Source organism: Oncorhynchus gorbuscha, linkage group LG14, assembly GCF_021184085.1.
Source record: "Oncorhynchus gorbuscha isolate QuinsamMale2020 ecotype Even-year linkage group LG14, OgorEven_v1.0, whole genome shotgun sequence".
NCBI lineage: Eukaryota > Metazoa > Chordata > Actinopteri > Salmoniformes > Salmonidae > Oncorhynchus > Oncorhynchus gorbuscha.
In genome coordinates, this window is record NC_060186.1 from 12,176,812 (window position 1) to 12,193,283 (window position 16,472).

Sequence of the window (16,472 nt, forward strand, 5' to 3'; positions counted from 1 at the left end):
TACATTACACACACGTTCTCTCTACCGATGACCAAAACACACACGCATACATTACACACACACACGTTCTCTCTACCAATGACCAAAACACACACGCATACATTACACACACACGTTCTCTCTACCAATGACCAAAACACACACGCATACATTACACACACACGTTCTCTCTACCAATAACCAAAACACACACTCATACAGTACACACACACGTTCTTTCTACCAATGACCAAAACACACATGCATACATTACACACACACGTTCTCTCTACCAATGACCAAAACACACAAGCATACATTACACACACACATTCTCTCTACCAATGACCAAAACACACACGCATACATTACACACACACGTTCTCTCTACCAATGACCAAAACACACACGTTCTCTCTACCAATGACCAAAAACACACACGCATACAGTGCACACACACGTTCTCTCTACCAATGACCAAAACACACACGCAACAACACACACACATTCTCTCTACCAATGACCAAAACACACACGTTCTCTCTACCAATGACCAAAACACACCATACAGTACACACACACGTTCTCTCTACCAATGACCAAAACACACACGCATACAGTACACACACACGTTCTCTCTACCAATGACCAAAACACACACGCATACAGTACACACACACGTTCTCTCTACCAATGACCAAAACACACACGCATACAGTACACACACACGTTCTCTCTACCAATGACCAAAACACACACGTTCTCTCTACCAATGACCAAAACACACACGCATACAGTACACACACACGTTCTCTCTACCAATGACCAAAACACACACGTTCTCTCTACCAATGACCAAAACACACACGCATACAGTACACACACACGTTCTCTCTACCAATGACCAAAACACACACGTTCTCTCTACCGATGACCAAAACACACACATACATTAAACACACACGTTCTCTCTACCGATGACCAAAACACACATGCATACATTACACACACGTTCTCTCTACCGATGACCAAAACACACACGCATACATTACACACACACGTTCTCTCTACCAATGACCAAAACACACACGCATACATTACACACACACGTTCTCTCTACCAATGACCAAAACACACACGCATACATTACACACACACGTTCTCTCTACCAATAACCAAAACACACACTCATACAGTACACACACACGTTCTCTCTACCAATGACCAAAACACACATGCATACATTACACACACACGTTCTCTCTACCAATGACCAAAACACACAAGCATACATTACACACACACATTCTCTCTACCAATGACCAAAACACACACGCATACATTACACACACATGTTCTCTCTACCAATGACCAAAACACACACGCATACAGTACACACACACGTTCTCTCTACCAATGACCAAAACACACACGTTCTCTCTACCAATGACCAAAAACACACACGCATACAGTGCACACACACGTTCTCTCTACCAATGACCAAAACACACATGCATACAGTACACACACACGTTCTCTCTACCAATGACCAAAACACACACGTTCTCTCTACCAATGACCAAAACACACACGCATACAGTACACACACACGTTCTCTCTACCAATGACCAAAACACACACGCATACAGTACACACACACGTTCTCTCTACCAATGACCAAAACACACACGCATACAGTACACACACACGTTCTCTCTACCAATGACCAAAACACACACGCATACAGTACACACACATGTTCTCTCTACCAATGACCAAAACACACACGCATACAGTACACACACACGTTCTCTCTACCAATGACCAAAACACACACGTTCTCTCTACCAATGACCAAAACACACACGCATACAGTACACACACACGTTCTCTCTACCAATGACCAAAACACACACGCATACAGTACACACACACGTTCTCTCTACCAATGACCAAAACACACACGCATACAGTACACACACACGTTCTCTCTACCAATGACCAAAACACACACGTTCTCTCTACCAATGACCAAAACACACACACGCATACAGTGCACACACACGTTCTCTCTACCAATGACCAAAACACACACGCATACAGTACACACACACGTTCTCTCTACCAATGACCAAAACACACACGCATACAGTACACACACACGTTCTCTCTACCAATGACTAAAACACACACATATACAGTACACACACACGTTCTCTCTACCATTGACCAAAACACACACGTTCTCTCTACCAATGACCAAAACACACACGTTCTCTCTACCAATGACCAAAACACACACGTTCTCTCTACCATTGACCAAAACACACACGTTCTCTCTACCATTGACCAAAACACACATGCAAAAAATGAACAATAACAAACAGAACAGACACAACAAACCCATTCAACACCACACAGCCCCAGCCCATGATAACGCAAGCATGTCTGACATGCTAATGTGTCCTTTCTTTGTGCCTGTCAGACTGGATGAGGAGCAGCAGTATAGGGTGGCTGTGGAGGAGCAGCTAATGGCCGCCCAGGACCGCCTCAAACTGTAAGAGAGTTATCACAGCTTAGTGTCTCCCGTCACATGACAGAGGTCATCCTCTGCCTTCCGCTACAGCTCTACACTCACTGACACAGTATGATTCTAATGAGGAATGAGCATGTCAGCTCGCTGCTGTGACTGTCAAGCTCTATAGAGATGCTCTGCTCTTAGATTTGTAGAGGTACTGTGTTGATAATGGGATTATTGGCCTCAAGTCATCGTTTGGCATATTTGTGTTGGAACTTATCGGAGTGCTTTCCTGTGTGTGTCAGACAGTATTTACTCAGTATCTCTCTCCTCGCTCACCTGCCGTAGGATCAACCAGGGTGAATGGCAGTCGGCCCATGAAGGGCAGTTCTCTACTTCTGAGACATCTGTCCTCATTGAGCCACCAGGAGGCTCTGTCACCCGAGTAAGTACCAACCAACACCCTGGATTATTTACACAGGATACATATCTGAAGATGAAATGTCCATTCACCATTGTCATGTAAGAATGGTCTGTTCCTCCTCTACTACTACTACTACTACTACTACTACTACTACTACTACTACTGCCTCCTGTAACTGTCTATACTTCTCTCTCTCCCTCTCTCCCCCTCGCTCCATTTCTCCCTCTCTCTCTCTCTCTCTCTCTCCCCCTCCCTCTCTCTCCCCCTCCCTCTCTCTCCCCCCCTCTCTCCTCCCCCTCTCTCTCCCCCTCTCTCCATTTCCCCTCTCTCTCCCCCTCCCCTCCATTTCCCCTCCTCTCCATTTCTCCCCTCTCTCCATTCTCTCTCTCCCTCTCTCCTCTCTTCTCTCCTCTCTCCATTTCTCCTCTCTCTCCTCTCTCTTCTCTCCTCTCTCTCATTTCTCCCTCTCTCCTCTCTCTCTCTCTTCTCTCTCTCTCTCTCTCATTTCTCTCTCTCTCTCTCTCTCTCTCTCTCTCTCTCTCTCTCTCTCTCTCTCTCTCTCTCTCTCTCTCTCTCTCTCTCTCTCTCTCTCTCTCTCTCTCTCTCTCTCTCTCTCTCTCTCTCTCTCTCTCTCTCTCTCTCTCTCTCTCTCTCTCTCTCTCTCTCTCTCTCTCTCTCTCTCTCTCTCTCTCTCTCTCTCTCTCTCTCTCTCTCTCTCTCTCCTCCATCAGATTCGGGGGAGCAACAGGCCAGGCCTGATGAGAATGCTGCGCGTGTCCTTCTGCTCTCGCCAGCGCACACCCCTGCTGGTGTCCCTCTACCTGCTCACCGTGCACATGCTGCTACTGCTCTGCCTGGGGGGTTATGTTTAGGGCCCCCTCCACCCCTTAGAGACTAGGAGAGGAGAGAGATGGAGAGATAACAGACATGTGACACAGACCCTCCCTCCCCCTCTCCAAGACCGATATCATATTATTGTTACATTCAATACTGTAGAATAGGAGAGGACTCGTCTCACACACACACACACACACACCCACACGGACCATGCACTTTTGATACAACAAAAATATTACGGAAGTGTGTCTTAGCCTGTTAACCAAAGTGACGTTTTTTTATATACTGGGAGTCAAAAACATCCTCTGCCATCATTGATTTTATTCAATATTTAATATGTTACCATTAGCCATCAATATTTAATATGTTACCGTTAGCGTACATGATCAGTCAAATGTTATTGTAGAGGAAATGAGAAGCAGTATTGCACTACCTCAGAACTGTTGTTTGTTAGACTTCTATAAAGGGAGGTGGATATTATGCATCTTTAAATGTACCTGGGGGAACTAACATGAAATGACACTATACAGTAGATTTACACGGTGTTGAGTTTTTCCGACCGTTTTATATTAGTGGTGGTTTAGGTGCCTTTAAAATGAGGAGAATAAAGGATCACTTCATGTCTGGATGGAGTGAGGGTTAGGATCTGTGGATCTGTTCAGATCTCTCTCTCTCCCATGTTCTCACGTACAATGGACACCAACGGAAATGTGTACAATCTGCTATGACCACATTCCCACAAACATCTATTTATTTAATTTGTCTTTTTCCTCTCGTTTTCTCTGTAATTAAAGAGAGAGCACCGTCATTGGCATATTTGACTCCTGTAGTATTTGTATGTCGTATGTACTGGATGTATGTATGTGCTGGATGTGGGTTATCAAATCAATTCCCCAATTTCTGCCATTGTTGCACAGATGAGGGTTTTATTCTATTGATTTTATGGCAGATTCATTTGCCATTCTGGTGTAATGTTGTCCATTCCAAATGAAAACGTGTTGGTGTTTTTTCTGTGACACTACAAATAATGTCCATCTATGATTCCTATAATTGAGCATTATTTATTGCTTATGCATTCAAACCGCATAATCTACTACAATGAATGGTGAACACAATACTGCTGGGGAAAATAACTAGTCAAAAACGTATTCTTGTTGTCCTACTACACATCTTGTGACTCACTTGTCCTCTGTTAACTTCTATTGTAAATGACCTTGTACTGTGCTGTACAGATTGAAATGTGATGATGATGATGATACGTGTTTTTCAGCACAACACACTGAGAAGTATAGGGCAAGATGGGGACCAGTTAGAATATAACGGGTGGAATGATGAGACACAAAATGGGAATTACACATGATTTATGACCTTATGAAAACAACTGGTGCAAAGTCAATCTGGTGTCAAATCTCTGTATGATAAGTGTTGGTTACTCTTGGGCTATTTTTTTTAATTAAATATATTGGGGAAACAAATGGATGTTTATTACGGAATGAGAGTGTATTTTAAAAACCAATTAACAAACAGCCCTTGTTTTGACTACAATTGTGTCCAACTTTGATACAGTAGCAAACCCGTAGCTACTTGCATGGAATCGGCCACGCGCATTATTTCCTATATCAACAGTTTGCGTGACTATCCTCGTTCTGGTTGAGACTTGTGAAAATATACATTTGTGATATTATTGCATCAAATAAATTTGTCCAGCAACGCAAAGGTACGTATAATTACCATGAAATAATGTTTTTGTTTGAATTAAGTATGTATCACGGTGATATTAGAAGTTCTTAACGTGTCTATCTTTCAGGAAGTTGCAGATAAATTCTGTACTGATCTCATAGGGTAACGTTATATTGTTTCAAAGTTGAAGGAAGGAAATGAAAGGAAGGTCTAGCCTACTTGGAAGATATAAATAGTTACTGTGTAAATATTAGCCAACTTATGTTTAGTTTTATTACTATTTTGGGTAAATGCAGACAAAAAGCACGCATCAAACAGGTGACTTTATATAAGCCAGATCCTTTTATAACCGTTATATTGTTTTATTAAATATTTTGTATTACCTTGTTACTAAACCAAAATACCAAACGCATGTCCTCAAATTTACAACCTTTAGATATATGCACAAATACCAGACGTTGATAGTATGTGTAGCTGACGGTAACTGACTGCAGTTTGTGTGGTACAAGGACAATGCATCAGGTAGCCGCACTACATTACATTGACATCAGGCTGGACAGCTGTGACCAGCTGTAAGATACCCACCACTTCCATCAGGTTACTTTGTGTTTTGTTAAACTATTCATGAATGATGATAGTGTGTTATTTTATGATGAGAGCACTGCAGCTCAGTGCTGTATAAATAACTTCCCTTTTTGTGACCTCAGCAGAATGAGACCATATACTTACAGTTAGCTGTCAGTATTTCCACTGACAAAGGGGAAATGTTAAATGCCTTGGAGCTTATTTGTATTTGCAGGAGCAGGTGATTGTCCACAAGGGACATACAGTGTTTACTAAAGCAGTGTTTCTCAACTTGTTTTTACACCAGGGACCAACAAGCTGTGGTCCCTCTTGTGTTTACACAGACACTATGCTTAGACTGACAGTACAAATCTTCTGTTTTGTTTCTCTTCCCGAGATGTGGAAGTCAGTGGTGGGACACAACGTGAGCATAAAGGTTGCAGAGGGGGACGACTGGGAGACCGACCCTGACTTTGAGGTTAGCTACTGGGATGGCGGGAGCGAGGGTCCTTACAGAGCTAGTGTATTTACTAAAGCACTCTCTAATCTCTCTATTTTCTCCCAGTGGAATTAACGTTTTGTTTACGCTTGGTCCGTAACCGCCTCAGTCCTGTTTTCAACGACACCTTGGTCTTCAGACTACAGTTAGGTGATGAGAAGGACTTGGGTTCTGTGTTTCAGAATGATGTGTCAGAACAGGAACAGAGATGGGGGGCCAAGACCATTGAGGGGTCTGGTCGAAAAGAACACATCAGGTAACCATTGAAGACAGATCACAGTATGATTGGTGTTATGCTGTTGGAGAGCTATGGGGGATGGTTAGCTCAGCTGTGTATTGCAGCTTTACCTCTGTAGAAACAGGAAAAGGAAGTGAAAAACAGTGTGTAGGCTGTCAAGCATTTAGTCTTCCCTAATATGGGTTGGTGACTGAGTAAATCTAAGGGTTAGCCACAGACTAGTGTAACTATGTAGTCCCGGGGTCAGCAGATAATGTAAAATGGGAATAAAGTTATGCAAAAAAGTTCTGATGTGTGTGTGTGTGTGTGTGTGTGTGTGTGTGTGTGTGTGTGTGTGTGTGTGTGTGTGTGTGTGTGTGTGTGTGTGTGTGTGTGTGTGTACGCATGTGTGTACGCATGTGTGTATGATCCCTCCATCTCCCCAGTGTATCAGAGCTGAGACAGAAGGTGTCCCAGGAGCATGAGGTGGGGAAGCAGAAGGAGCGAGCGGAGGCTCCCAAGGCCTCTTACGGTTACGGAGGGAAGTTTGGAGTGGAGAAAGACCGCATGGACAAGGTTAGGTTATAACATGTCATCATGTGATGTTCATACACTACATGACCAAAGGTATGTGGACACCTGCTCTTCGAACACCTCATTCCAGAATCATGGGCATTAAAATGGAGTTAGTCCCCTCTTTGCTGCTGTAACAGTCTCCACTCTTCTTGGAATGCTTTCCACTAGATCTTGGAACAATCATGGGGCGGCAGGGTAGCCTAGTGGTTAGAGTGTTGGACTAGGTACCGAAAGGTTGCCAGATCAAATCCCGGAACTGTTCCTAGGCCGTCATTGAAAATAAGAATTTGTTCTTAACTGACTTGCCTAGTTAAATAAATAAAATTCTGCAGGGACTTGCTTCCATTCAGACAAAACAGCATTAGTGAGGTTGGGCACTGATATTGGGTGATTAGGCCTGGCTCGCAGTCGGTGTTCCAATTCGTCTCAAAGGTGTTCGATGGGGTTGAGGTCAGGGCTCTGTGCAGGCCAGTCAAGTTCACAGAATCGTCTAGAATGTCATATGCTGTAGTGTTAAGATTTCCCTTCACTGATTTTCCCTAGCCCGAACCATTAAAAACAGCCCCAGACCATTCCTCCTCCACCAAACTTTACAGTTGGCGCGATGCATTGGGGCAGGTCGCGTTCTCCTGGCATCTGCAAACCCAGATTCGTCCGTCAGACTACCAGATGGTGAAGCGTGATTCATCACTCCAGAGAACGTGTTTCCACTGCTCCAAATTCTAATGGCGGCGAGCTTTACACCACTCTAGCCAACGCTTGGCATGGTGATCTTAGCTTGTGTGCAGTTTCTCGGCCATGGAATCCCATTTCATGAAGCTCCGGATGAACAGTTCTTGTACTGATGTTTGGAATTCTGCGGTCACATTCTGTGAGCTTTTGTGGCTTACCACTTTGCGGCAGAGATGTTGCTCCTAGAAGTTTCCACATTCACTTTAACAGCACTTACAGTTGACCGGGGCAGCTCTAGCAGGGCAGAAATTTAAAGGACAAACTTGTTGGAAAGGTGGCATCCTATGATGGTGCCACATTGAGGAGTCACTGAGCTCTCCAGTAAGGCCATTCTACTGCCAATGTTTGTCTATGGAGATTGCATGGTTGTGTGCTTGAGTTTATACACCTTGAAGCAACAGTTGTGGCTGAAATAGCTGAATCCACAAATCTGAAGGGCTGTCCACATACTTTAGTATATATAGTGTATTCAGCTCATAAGGTCTTCAGTCAAGTCCAAATAACACATCAAGCACAAGGCTTCCTCTAATGCAGTGCTGCTCACGCCAAAACATATGTTGTCAGACAGTACAGTTGTGTGTTCTGACTTATTGCAACTTTTATGGACTTCAACAGTTTATCTAAGATCGTTTCCGGTGTTGATGTATTATATGTGTGTAATTACCCAGGGGGCAGTGGGGCATGGCTACGTGGCGCAGGTGGAGCAGCACTCATCCCAGACCGATGCAAAGAGAGGATTCGGGGGGAAATTTGGAGTGCAGAAAGACCGTGTGGATAAGGTGAGGAAACTATACACTTACTGACAAAGATATCACAGGATTTGATGAGCAGGATGAGAGAACCTTCTGGTGATGAACATTCCTTCTCTCTCCCTGTAGTCTGCCATGGGTTTTGAATACAAGGGTGAGGTGGAGCAGCATACATCTCAGAAAGGTACAGCCTTCAGGACGTCTAATACACATACGTTCTGATTTCCAATAAGTTGACTGCATGTTGTTATCCTACCCATCTACTCCTGGCATACCTCTCACCCTGCTTTTATCTTTCAGACTATTCAAAGGGTTTTGGAGGGAAGTATGGGGTGGAGAAGGAGAAAGTGGACAAGGCTGCCTTGGGATACGACTACAAGGGAGAGACGGAGAAGCACCAGTCTCAGAAAGGTTAGAGGGGAACTGTACTGTGGGCTGTTTGTAGGTAGAAACGTTTCATGGTCAATTATTCATATTAGATTTCTTGTTCATATTTGAAACAACCTTATCCCTCACTCTCCCTCACCAGACTATTCAAAGGGTTTTGGAGGGAAGTTTGGGGTGGAGAAGGAGAAAGTGGACAAGGCTGCTTTAGGTTACGACTACAAGGGAGAGACAGAGAAGCATGAGTCACAGAAAGGTCAGTTGCTCACAGTTGTAACCACAGTTGTGTTTGTAAAAGTCAAGGACCATGTCCACATTAAACTAACCTTTGATCTCCACGTTCAGACTATGCCAAGGGCTTTGGGGGACGCTATGGCGTTCAGACAGACCGCATGGATAAAGTGAGTCTTTCTTGACCCTGAAGGCTCAGGATGGCAGTAATTCTTGACACATTTTACATTGACTTGTACAAACACTCAGGCTATGACGCTTATCCATCGATTGGAATTCTGCTTCCCCATTCGCTCTACAGAGTGCAGTGGCCTTCACAGACATGGAATCCCCTACCTCTGCCTATGAGAAGACAATACCAATGGAGGCATGTAAGTATGCGCTTTATAGTTTCTCATAAACATTTAGTTCACAAGTTCAAAGAGGAAAATATGTTTTTTTATTTTCCGGTCTGTCTGCAGCAAGTGCAGGTGCAGGCAACCTGAAGGCTCGCTTTGAGAACCTGGCTCGGTCATCAGACGAGGAGAACAGAAAGCGAGCGGAGGAGGAGAGAGCCAGGAGACAGGCTAGAGAGGAGAGAGAGCAGGAGGAGGCACGACGCAGACAACAGGTACTGCAATAAACATGTTACTCCAATAAACATGCACACTGACACAGCGGTATGTATCTCTTGTAGGAACAGAACAGCAGGGAGGAGGAAGCAGAGCAGCATCAGCCTCCACCTGTTGAAGAGCAGAGACCTCCACCTGTTGAAGAGACCAACAGGAAGCCCCAACCACCACAGCTGCCCACTGCCAGGGCAGTGCCTCAGATACCAAGAGATGAGCCAGTGGTAGATATCTCTGATTTAATTCAATACAACTCACTGATGACCTAACAACTGTCATTTCTTCTTCACCATGTTATAAAATGAATTGCTGAAATTCATACCTAGTCATTTTCTGTGGTCTCGGGAGGAAGAGGAGGAGCCAGTCTATGACCAGCCCCCGTGCCTGCCCCCACGGTCAAGTGACCTGCTGGAGGCGGAGCCACCTCAGGAGCAGACCCCATCAGAACCAGAGCAAGAGGATGAGGGAGAGTATGAGGATATCTCACCAATACCTTTTCCAGAACCTGATCCAGGTCAGTGTGCCACACCCAGTGGGGTAGTGGGGTTTTGTAACCCATTACTGTGTCATATCAAAGACTGACCCTTCCATGTGTTCCCTCTACAGCTGTGGATAATGACTATGAGGACCTGACATGCGGTCAGACCGCAGTGGCCATTTATGACTACCAAGGAGGTAGGTAGCCTACTGTATCAATGACTGCGTTGTGATATCATGTCACAATTCTCATCTATTTCTTAGTCATACTGTGATGTTGTTACTTCCATTGTGGATGAATACAGAAATCAATGCTAAACATTGCTCAACACAGAAGTCTATAAACCCTTTCGGAGACTATGTTAAAATAATGTTATTCTCACACATGAAGAGGCAGATGATGAGATCTCCTTCAACCCCGATGATGTCATCACCAACATAGAGATGGTGGACGAAGGCTGGTGGAAGGGACACTGTCACGGACGCATTGGACTTTTCCCTGCTACATTTGTGAAAATGATGTAGTGAGCGTGCCTATACAGTCTCCAACACAGACATATACCTGAGCCCATAGGACCTGTGGGTCTTTTCACAGGGGAGACATCAGCATATTGATCCTATCGGACAGGTATAGGTAGATTGTACCGTGGTAGAATCTCAATTGCATACACCTCTATCCTCACTTTCTCAATACCCATTGGAGAAGGAACCTCTGGCTTTCTCATCCAATGGGCTTTGAGGTGAGGAGGACGCAAGGAGTAAACAATTGAGATTCTCCCCATGTTTTCTAATCAATTAATTTATATCTGGTCAGTAGTCATGACATATCATGGATAGTCATTGTGCTTCATATTGCTCAGGGTGGGGATGCATAAAAGCTGATTGCTAAATGTTCCAGTGAAATTATCATACACTTGCATTTCGAATGATTATGAAAGTCATTTAGCTATGGAATGTTTTGTTTAAAAGCCGCATGTAATCAATAAATTGTCTTAATGTACAGAAACACATTTATTTACTCCAACGTGACAGCCAGATGATATGGACAGTTTGTTACATGTATAATGAATGTCTTTGTAATGATGAGCTAGGCTACAGGAAGAGCAAATCAAACAGGAATGGAGCTACCAACAACAGCATTATTGGGGTAAAATGTAAAGAATATACCATATTTTCTTCTGTATACCACAGCAATAAGAAAACATGGCTTTCATTCAAGTGAAGTATGTCAATGCAGTACTATACCATTGTGCCCAAAAATACAATTCTGTTGATTCATTTCATACATGGGCTTACAGACAATGTGTTGTTGCACAATATAGATAATTTGCCTCATATCACCATTTAATTTGAACATAAATTCACAAAGATCATGTATTCAATCTCCGATACATGATATTCAAGGATCATGTGTGTCACAGGTTCTAAGTCAGAAGTCCTTTGGTTTTCTCCAGGCTACCAGGCAATGCCCTTCTTTTTTTTGTTGGCCTTTCCTCCCGATTTCTTTGTCATGCGTTTGCCTTTCAGTTTCTTGGCCTGTCGTTGGCTCATCCATGTTGGGTACTGTCCGTGCTCGTCCAATTGGGTCGTCTTACTGCGCTTGCTGTCCATGTCCATCTTTCCATCTGAAAAGCAAAAAACAAAAGGTGTCAAAACTCAAGACATTGGAAACGATACGAAATGCTTGATCTGCGTGTGTGTTCTCACCATCAACTTCCTCTCCCTCCATGTCTACATCCACTTTCTTCTCCTTTATCTTCCCAGCTGGCACCACTGTAGCTATGTCCTGAATGTCATTCATGGAGATCTCTCCTGTGCCACCGTGGGCCAAGGCTAGCTTCAGCCGAGCCAGTTCCTTAGGGGCGTTCTTCGCTCTCTTCACAGCACGCATCTTCCGCTTCCATTTGCTTCGCAGACTTTTGGCCATTGTAAGGTTCTGAAAGACAAGGTTACATAATGGAAACACAGATCCACTTGCATAAGACATCTCGACTGGCTTTAACTCTAGTTCAGTGAGAGTCTCTGCAGAGCCTAGCCATACATTGCACATGTACACAGCCCATCTGTAAATAGCCCACCCAACTACCTCATCCCCATATTTGTGTATTTATTATTATTTCGTCACTATGGCCTATTTATTGCCTTTCCTCCCTAATCTGACTACATTTGCACACACTTTTCTATTGTGTTCTTGGCTGTACGTTTGTTTATCCCATGTGTAATTATATTGTTTGTGTCGCACTGCTTTGCTTTATCTTGGCCATGTCATAGTTGTAAATGAGAACTTGTTCTCAACTAGCCTACCTGGTTAAATAAAATAAAACATACGATTGAGTTCTTGGCTCATGTAAACAACACTCATGCCATCAACTCCCATCATGCCACGCCAGCAAAGACATTCGTCTAGCCCAAATACCCCTCAATCATAAATCGAGGTTCTTGTATAATTAATCATGATAAATTGCCGTTAAACTGTCCATGATTTTACTGTCCTTGCAAGCCTCCAAATAAACAGTCAAGTTAGCTAGCTGGAGTACTTAGCTAGCGTTTAGCTAACGTGGCTAATAGCTACCTTGCTAAAGAAAACGAATTGTTTTAAAACAATCGATCGGCCAATACCATTCGATGTTTTTGTACTTCAATAACTAGTATTCTGTGTATTCAATTTACTCGTATGTATGGTATTGTAAAAAATAAAAGCACGTTAACATACATAGACGTAGATGTATTCTCCGTACAGTTGATGCGCAGGCAGTACACACGTGTTTGTATTTTCGACAACCGTAAAGCACGTCAGACGGTCGTTATGTTGGACACATTTGCGACAACTTACGTCCTCTTAATTTACTATCATACTGTGAACTCGTATTTATTTAATCGAAAACCTATAACCAACATATTTAGTGTGATACATTATCAGTGGTGGATAACCGAAGAACTTCCTCATGCACTTTATTCTCAATTTATCGATACGTATTATCAGCTATTCTGGTGCAGTTCACAGTTCTTTCAGGAGATGGTGAGCTCATTCTATACTGCAAGCCAAAGTCACCTGAGTCTCATTAATGATCATCCAATTATCCACAAATTCACATCTGCTCCAGAACAAATGTGTTGAACCACTTTGACCTCTGCAAAAACAAAGGGCAAACAAAAAACAAAGTATGTGAGTACAGTAAATTAGAAATGATATGTTATACCATCACAACAAATCAAATCAAATTTTATTTGTCACATACACATGGTTAGCAGATGTTAATGCGAGTGTAGCGAAATGCTTGTGCTTCTAGTTCCGACAATGCAGTGATAACCAACTAGTAATCTAACTAACAATTCCAAAACTACTGTCTTATACACAGTGTAAGGGGATAAGGAATATGTACATAAGGATATATGAATGAGTGATGGTACAGAGCAGCATACAGTAGATGGTATCGAGTACAGTATATACATATGAGATGAGTGTGTAGACAAAGTAAACAAAGTGGCATAGTTAAAGTGGCTAGTGATACATGTATTACATAAGGATGCAGTCGATGATGTACAGTATATACATTTACATTTACATATGCATATGAGATGAATAATGTAGGGTAAGTAACATTATATAAGGTAGCATTGTTTAAAGTGGCTAGTGATATATTTACATCATTTCCCATCAATTCCCATTATTAAAGTGGCTGGAGTTGGGTCAGTGTCAATGACAGTGTGTTGGCAGCAGCCACTCAATGTTAGTGGTGGCTGTTTAACAGTCTGATGGCCTTGAGATAGAAGCTGTTTTTCAGTCTCTCGGTCCCAGCTTTGATGCACCTGTACTGACCTCGCCTTCTGGATGATAGCGGGGTGAACAGGCAGTGGTTCGGGTGGTTGATGTTCTTGATGATCTTTATGGCCTTCCTGTAACATCGGGTGGTGTAGGTGTCCTGGAGGGCAGGTAGTTTGCCCCCGGTGATGCGTTGTGCAGTCCTCACTACCCTCTGGAGAGCCTTACGGTTGAGGACGGAGCAGTTGCCGTACCAGGCGGTGATACAGCCCACCAGGATGCTCTCGATTGTGCATCTGTAGAAGTTTGTGAGTGCTTTTGGTGACAAGCCGAATTTCTTCAGCCTCCTGAGGTTGAAGAGGCGCTGCTGCGCCTTCTTCACGACGCTGTCAGTGTGAGTGGACCAATTCAGTTTGTCTGTGATGTGTATGCCGAGGAACTTTCTAAACTTTCTACCCTCTCCACTACTGTTCCATCGATGTGGATAGGGGGGTGTTCCCTCTTCTGTTTCCTGAAGTCCACAATCATCTCCTTAGTTTTGTTGACGTTGAGTGTGAGGTTATTTTCCTGACACCACACTCCGAGGGCCCTCACCTCCTCCCTGTAGGCCGTCTCGTCGTTGTTGGTAATCAAGCCTACCACTGTTGTGTTGTTGTGTCGTCCGCAAACTTGATGATTGAGTTGGAGGCGTGCGTGGCCACGCAGTCGTGGGTGAACAGGGAGTACAGGAGAGGGCTCAGAACGCACCCTTGTGGGGCCCCCGTGTTGAGGATCAGCGGGGAGGAGATGTTGTTGCCTACACTCACCACCTGGGGGCGGCCCGACAGGAAGTCCAGTACCCAGTTGCACAGGGCGGGGTCGAGACCCAGGGTCTCGAGCTTGATGAAGAGCTTGGAGGGTACTATGGTGTTGAATGCCGAGCTGTAGTCGATGAACAGCATTCTCACATAGGTATTCCTCTTGTCCAGGTGGGTTAGGGCATTGTGCAGTGTGGTTGAGATTGCATCGTCTGTGGACCTATTTGGGCGGTAAACAAATTGGAGTGGGTCTAGGGTGTCAGGTAGGGTGGAGGTGATATGGTCCTTGACTAGTCTCTCAAAGCACTTCATGATGACGGAAGTGAGTGCTACAGGGCGGTAGTCGTTTAGCTCAGTTACCTTAGCTTTCATGGGAACAGGAACAATGGTGGCCCTCTTGAAGCATGTGGGAACAGCAGACTGGTATAGGGATTGATTGAATATGTCCGTAAACACACCGGCCAGCTGGTCTGCGCATGCTCTGAGGGCGCGGCTGGGGATGCCGTCTGGGCCTGCAGCCTTGCGAGGGTTAACACGTTTAAATGTCTTACTCACCTCGGCTGCAGTGAAGGAGAGACCGCATGTTTTCGTTGCAGGCCGTGTCAGTGGCACTGTATTCTCCTCAAAGCGGGCAAAAAAGTTATTTAGTCTGCCTGGGAGCAAGACATCCTGGTCCGTGACTGGGCTGGGTTTCTTCTTGTAGTCCGTGATTGACTGTAGACCCTGCCACATGCCTCTTGTGTCTGAGCCATTGAATTGAGATTCCACTTTGTCTCAGTTCTAACGCTTAGCTTGTTTAATAGCCTTGCGGAGGGAATAGCTGCATTGTTTATATTCGGACATGTTACCAGACACCTTGCCCTGATTAAAAGCAGTGGTTCGCGCTTTCAGTTTCATGCGAATGCTGCTATCAATCCACGGTTTCTGGTTTGGGAATGTTTTTATCGTTGCTATGGGAACGACGTCTTCGACGCACGTTCTAATGAACTCGCACACCGAATCAGCGTATTCGTCAATATTTTCATCTGACGCAATACGAAACATGTCCCAGTCCACGTGATGGAAGCAGTCTTGGAGTGTAGAGTCAGCTTGGTCTGACCAGCATTGGACAGACCTCAGCGTGGGGGCCTCTTGTTTTAGCTTCTGCCTGTAGGCAGGGATCAGCAAAATGGAGTCGTGGTCAGCTTTCCCGAAAGGGGGGCGGGGCAGGGCCTTATATGCATCGCGGAAGTTAGAGTAACAATGATCCAAGGTTTTACCACCCCTGGTTGCGCAATCGATATGCTGATAAAATTTAGGGAGTCTTCTTTTCAGATTAGCTTTGTTAAAATCCCCAGATACAATGAATGCAGCCTCCGGATAAATGGTTTCCAGTTTGCAAAGAGTTAAATAAAGTTCGTTCAGAGCCATCGATGTGTCTGCTTGGGGGGGATATAT

General features: G+C 44.2%; 3 protein-coding genes across 7 annotated transcripts in view; 2 read left to right on the top strand and 1 right to left on the bottom strand.

Annotated features, from left to right (window-relative positions):
* LOC123994448 (golgin subfamily B member 1-like) overlaps positions 1 to 4,776 on the top strand; it is a 29,386-nt gene extending 24,610 nt beyond the window's left edge. For both annotated transcript variants that reach the window (XM_046297046.1, XM_046297047.1), the window contains exons 19-21: positions 2,465 to 2,536; positions 2,846 to 2,942; positions 3,653 to 4,776. In XM_046297046.1, coding sequence (XP_046153002.1) covers positions 2,465 to 2,536; positions 2,846 to 2,942; positions 3,653 to 3,793 — 310 coding nt within the window. In that variant the 3' untranslated portion in view covers positions 3,794 to 4,776. The remainder of the gene's footprint in view (positions 1 to 2,464; positions 2,537 to 2,845; positions 2,943 to 3,652) is intronic.
* A 445-nt stretch (positions 4,777 to 5,221) lies between these two features.
* Positions 5,222 to 11,475, top strand: LOC123994449 (hematopoietic lineage cell-specific protein-like). 4 transcript variants are annotated; one of them, XM_046297050.1, is made up of 15 exons: positions 5,222 to 5,475; positions 6,400 to 6,480; positions 6,684 to 6,757; positions 7,165 to 7,294; positions 8,695 to 8,805; positions 8,905 to 8,959; positions 9,076 to 9,186; positions 9,305 to 9,415; positions 9,505 to 9,560; positions 9,692 to 9,761; positions 9,852 to 10,000; positions 10,067 to 10,222; positions 10,344 to 10,512; positions 10,605 to 10,673; positions 10,867 to 11,475. In XM_046297050.1, exons 2-15 carry the CDS (start codon positions 6,400 to 6,402, stop codon positions 10,998 to 11,000), a joined length of 1,476 nt encoding a protein of 491 aa, XP_046153006.1. In that variant the 5' UTR covers positions 5,222 to 5,475; the 3' UTR covers positions 11,001 to 11,475. The 4 variants fall into 4 exon arrangements, with proteins under 4 accessions (XP_046153006.1, XP_046153007.1, XP_046153004.1 ...); XM_046297048.1 differs by lacking the exon at positions 5,222 to 5,475 and adding an exon at positions 5,503 to 5,756; XM_046297049.1 differs by lacking the exon at positions 5,222 to 5,475 and adding an exon at positions 5,505 to 5,756 and having other exon boundaries at positions 10,347 to 10,512.
* LOC123994450 (protein LLP homolog) lies at positions 11,474 to 13,316 on the bottom strand. Its single transcript, XM_046297052.1, has 3 exons — positions 13,189 to 13,316; positions 12,183 to 12,411; positions 11,474 to 12,100 (listed from the first exon to the last, which is right to left on the bottom strand). The coding sequence occupies exons 2-3, from the start codon at positions 12,400 to 12,402 to the stop codon at positions 11,931 to 11,933; spliced, it is 390 nt and encodes a 129-aa protein (XP_046153008.1). The 5' UTR covers positions 12,403 to 12,411; positions 13,189 to 13,316; the 3' UTR covers positions 11,474 to 11,930.
* Between the last annotated feature and the right edge of the window lie 3,156 nt (positions 13,317 to 16,472).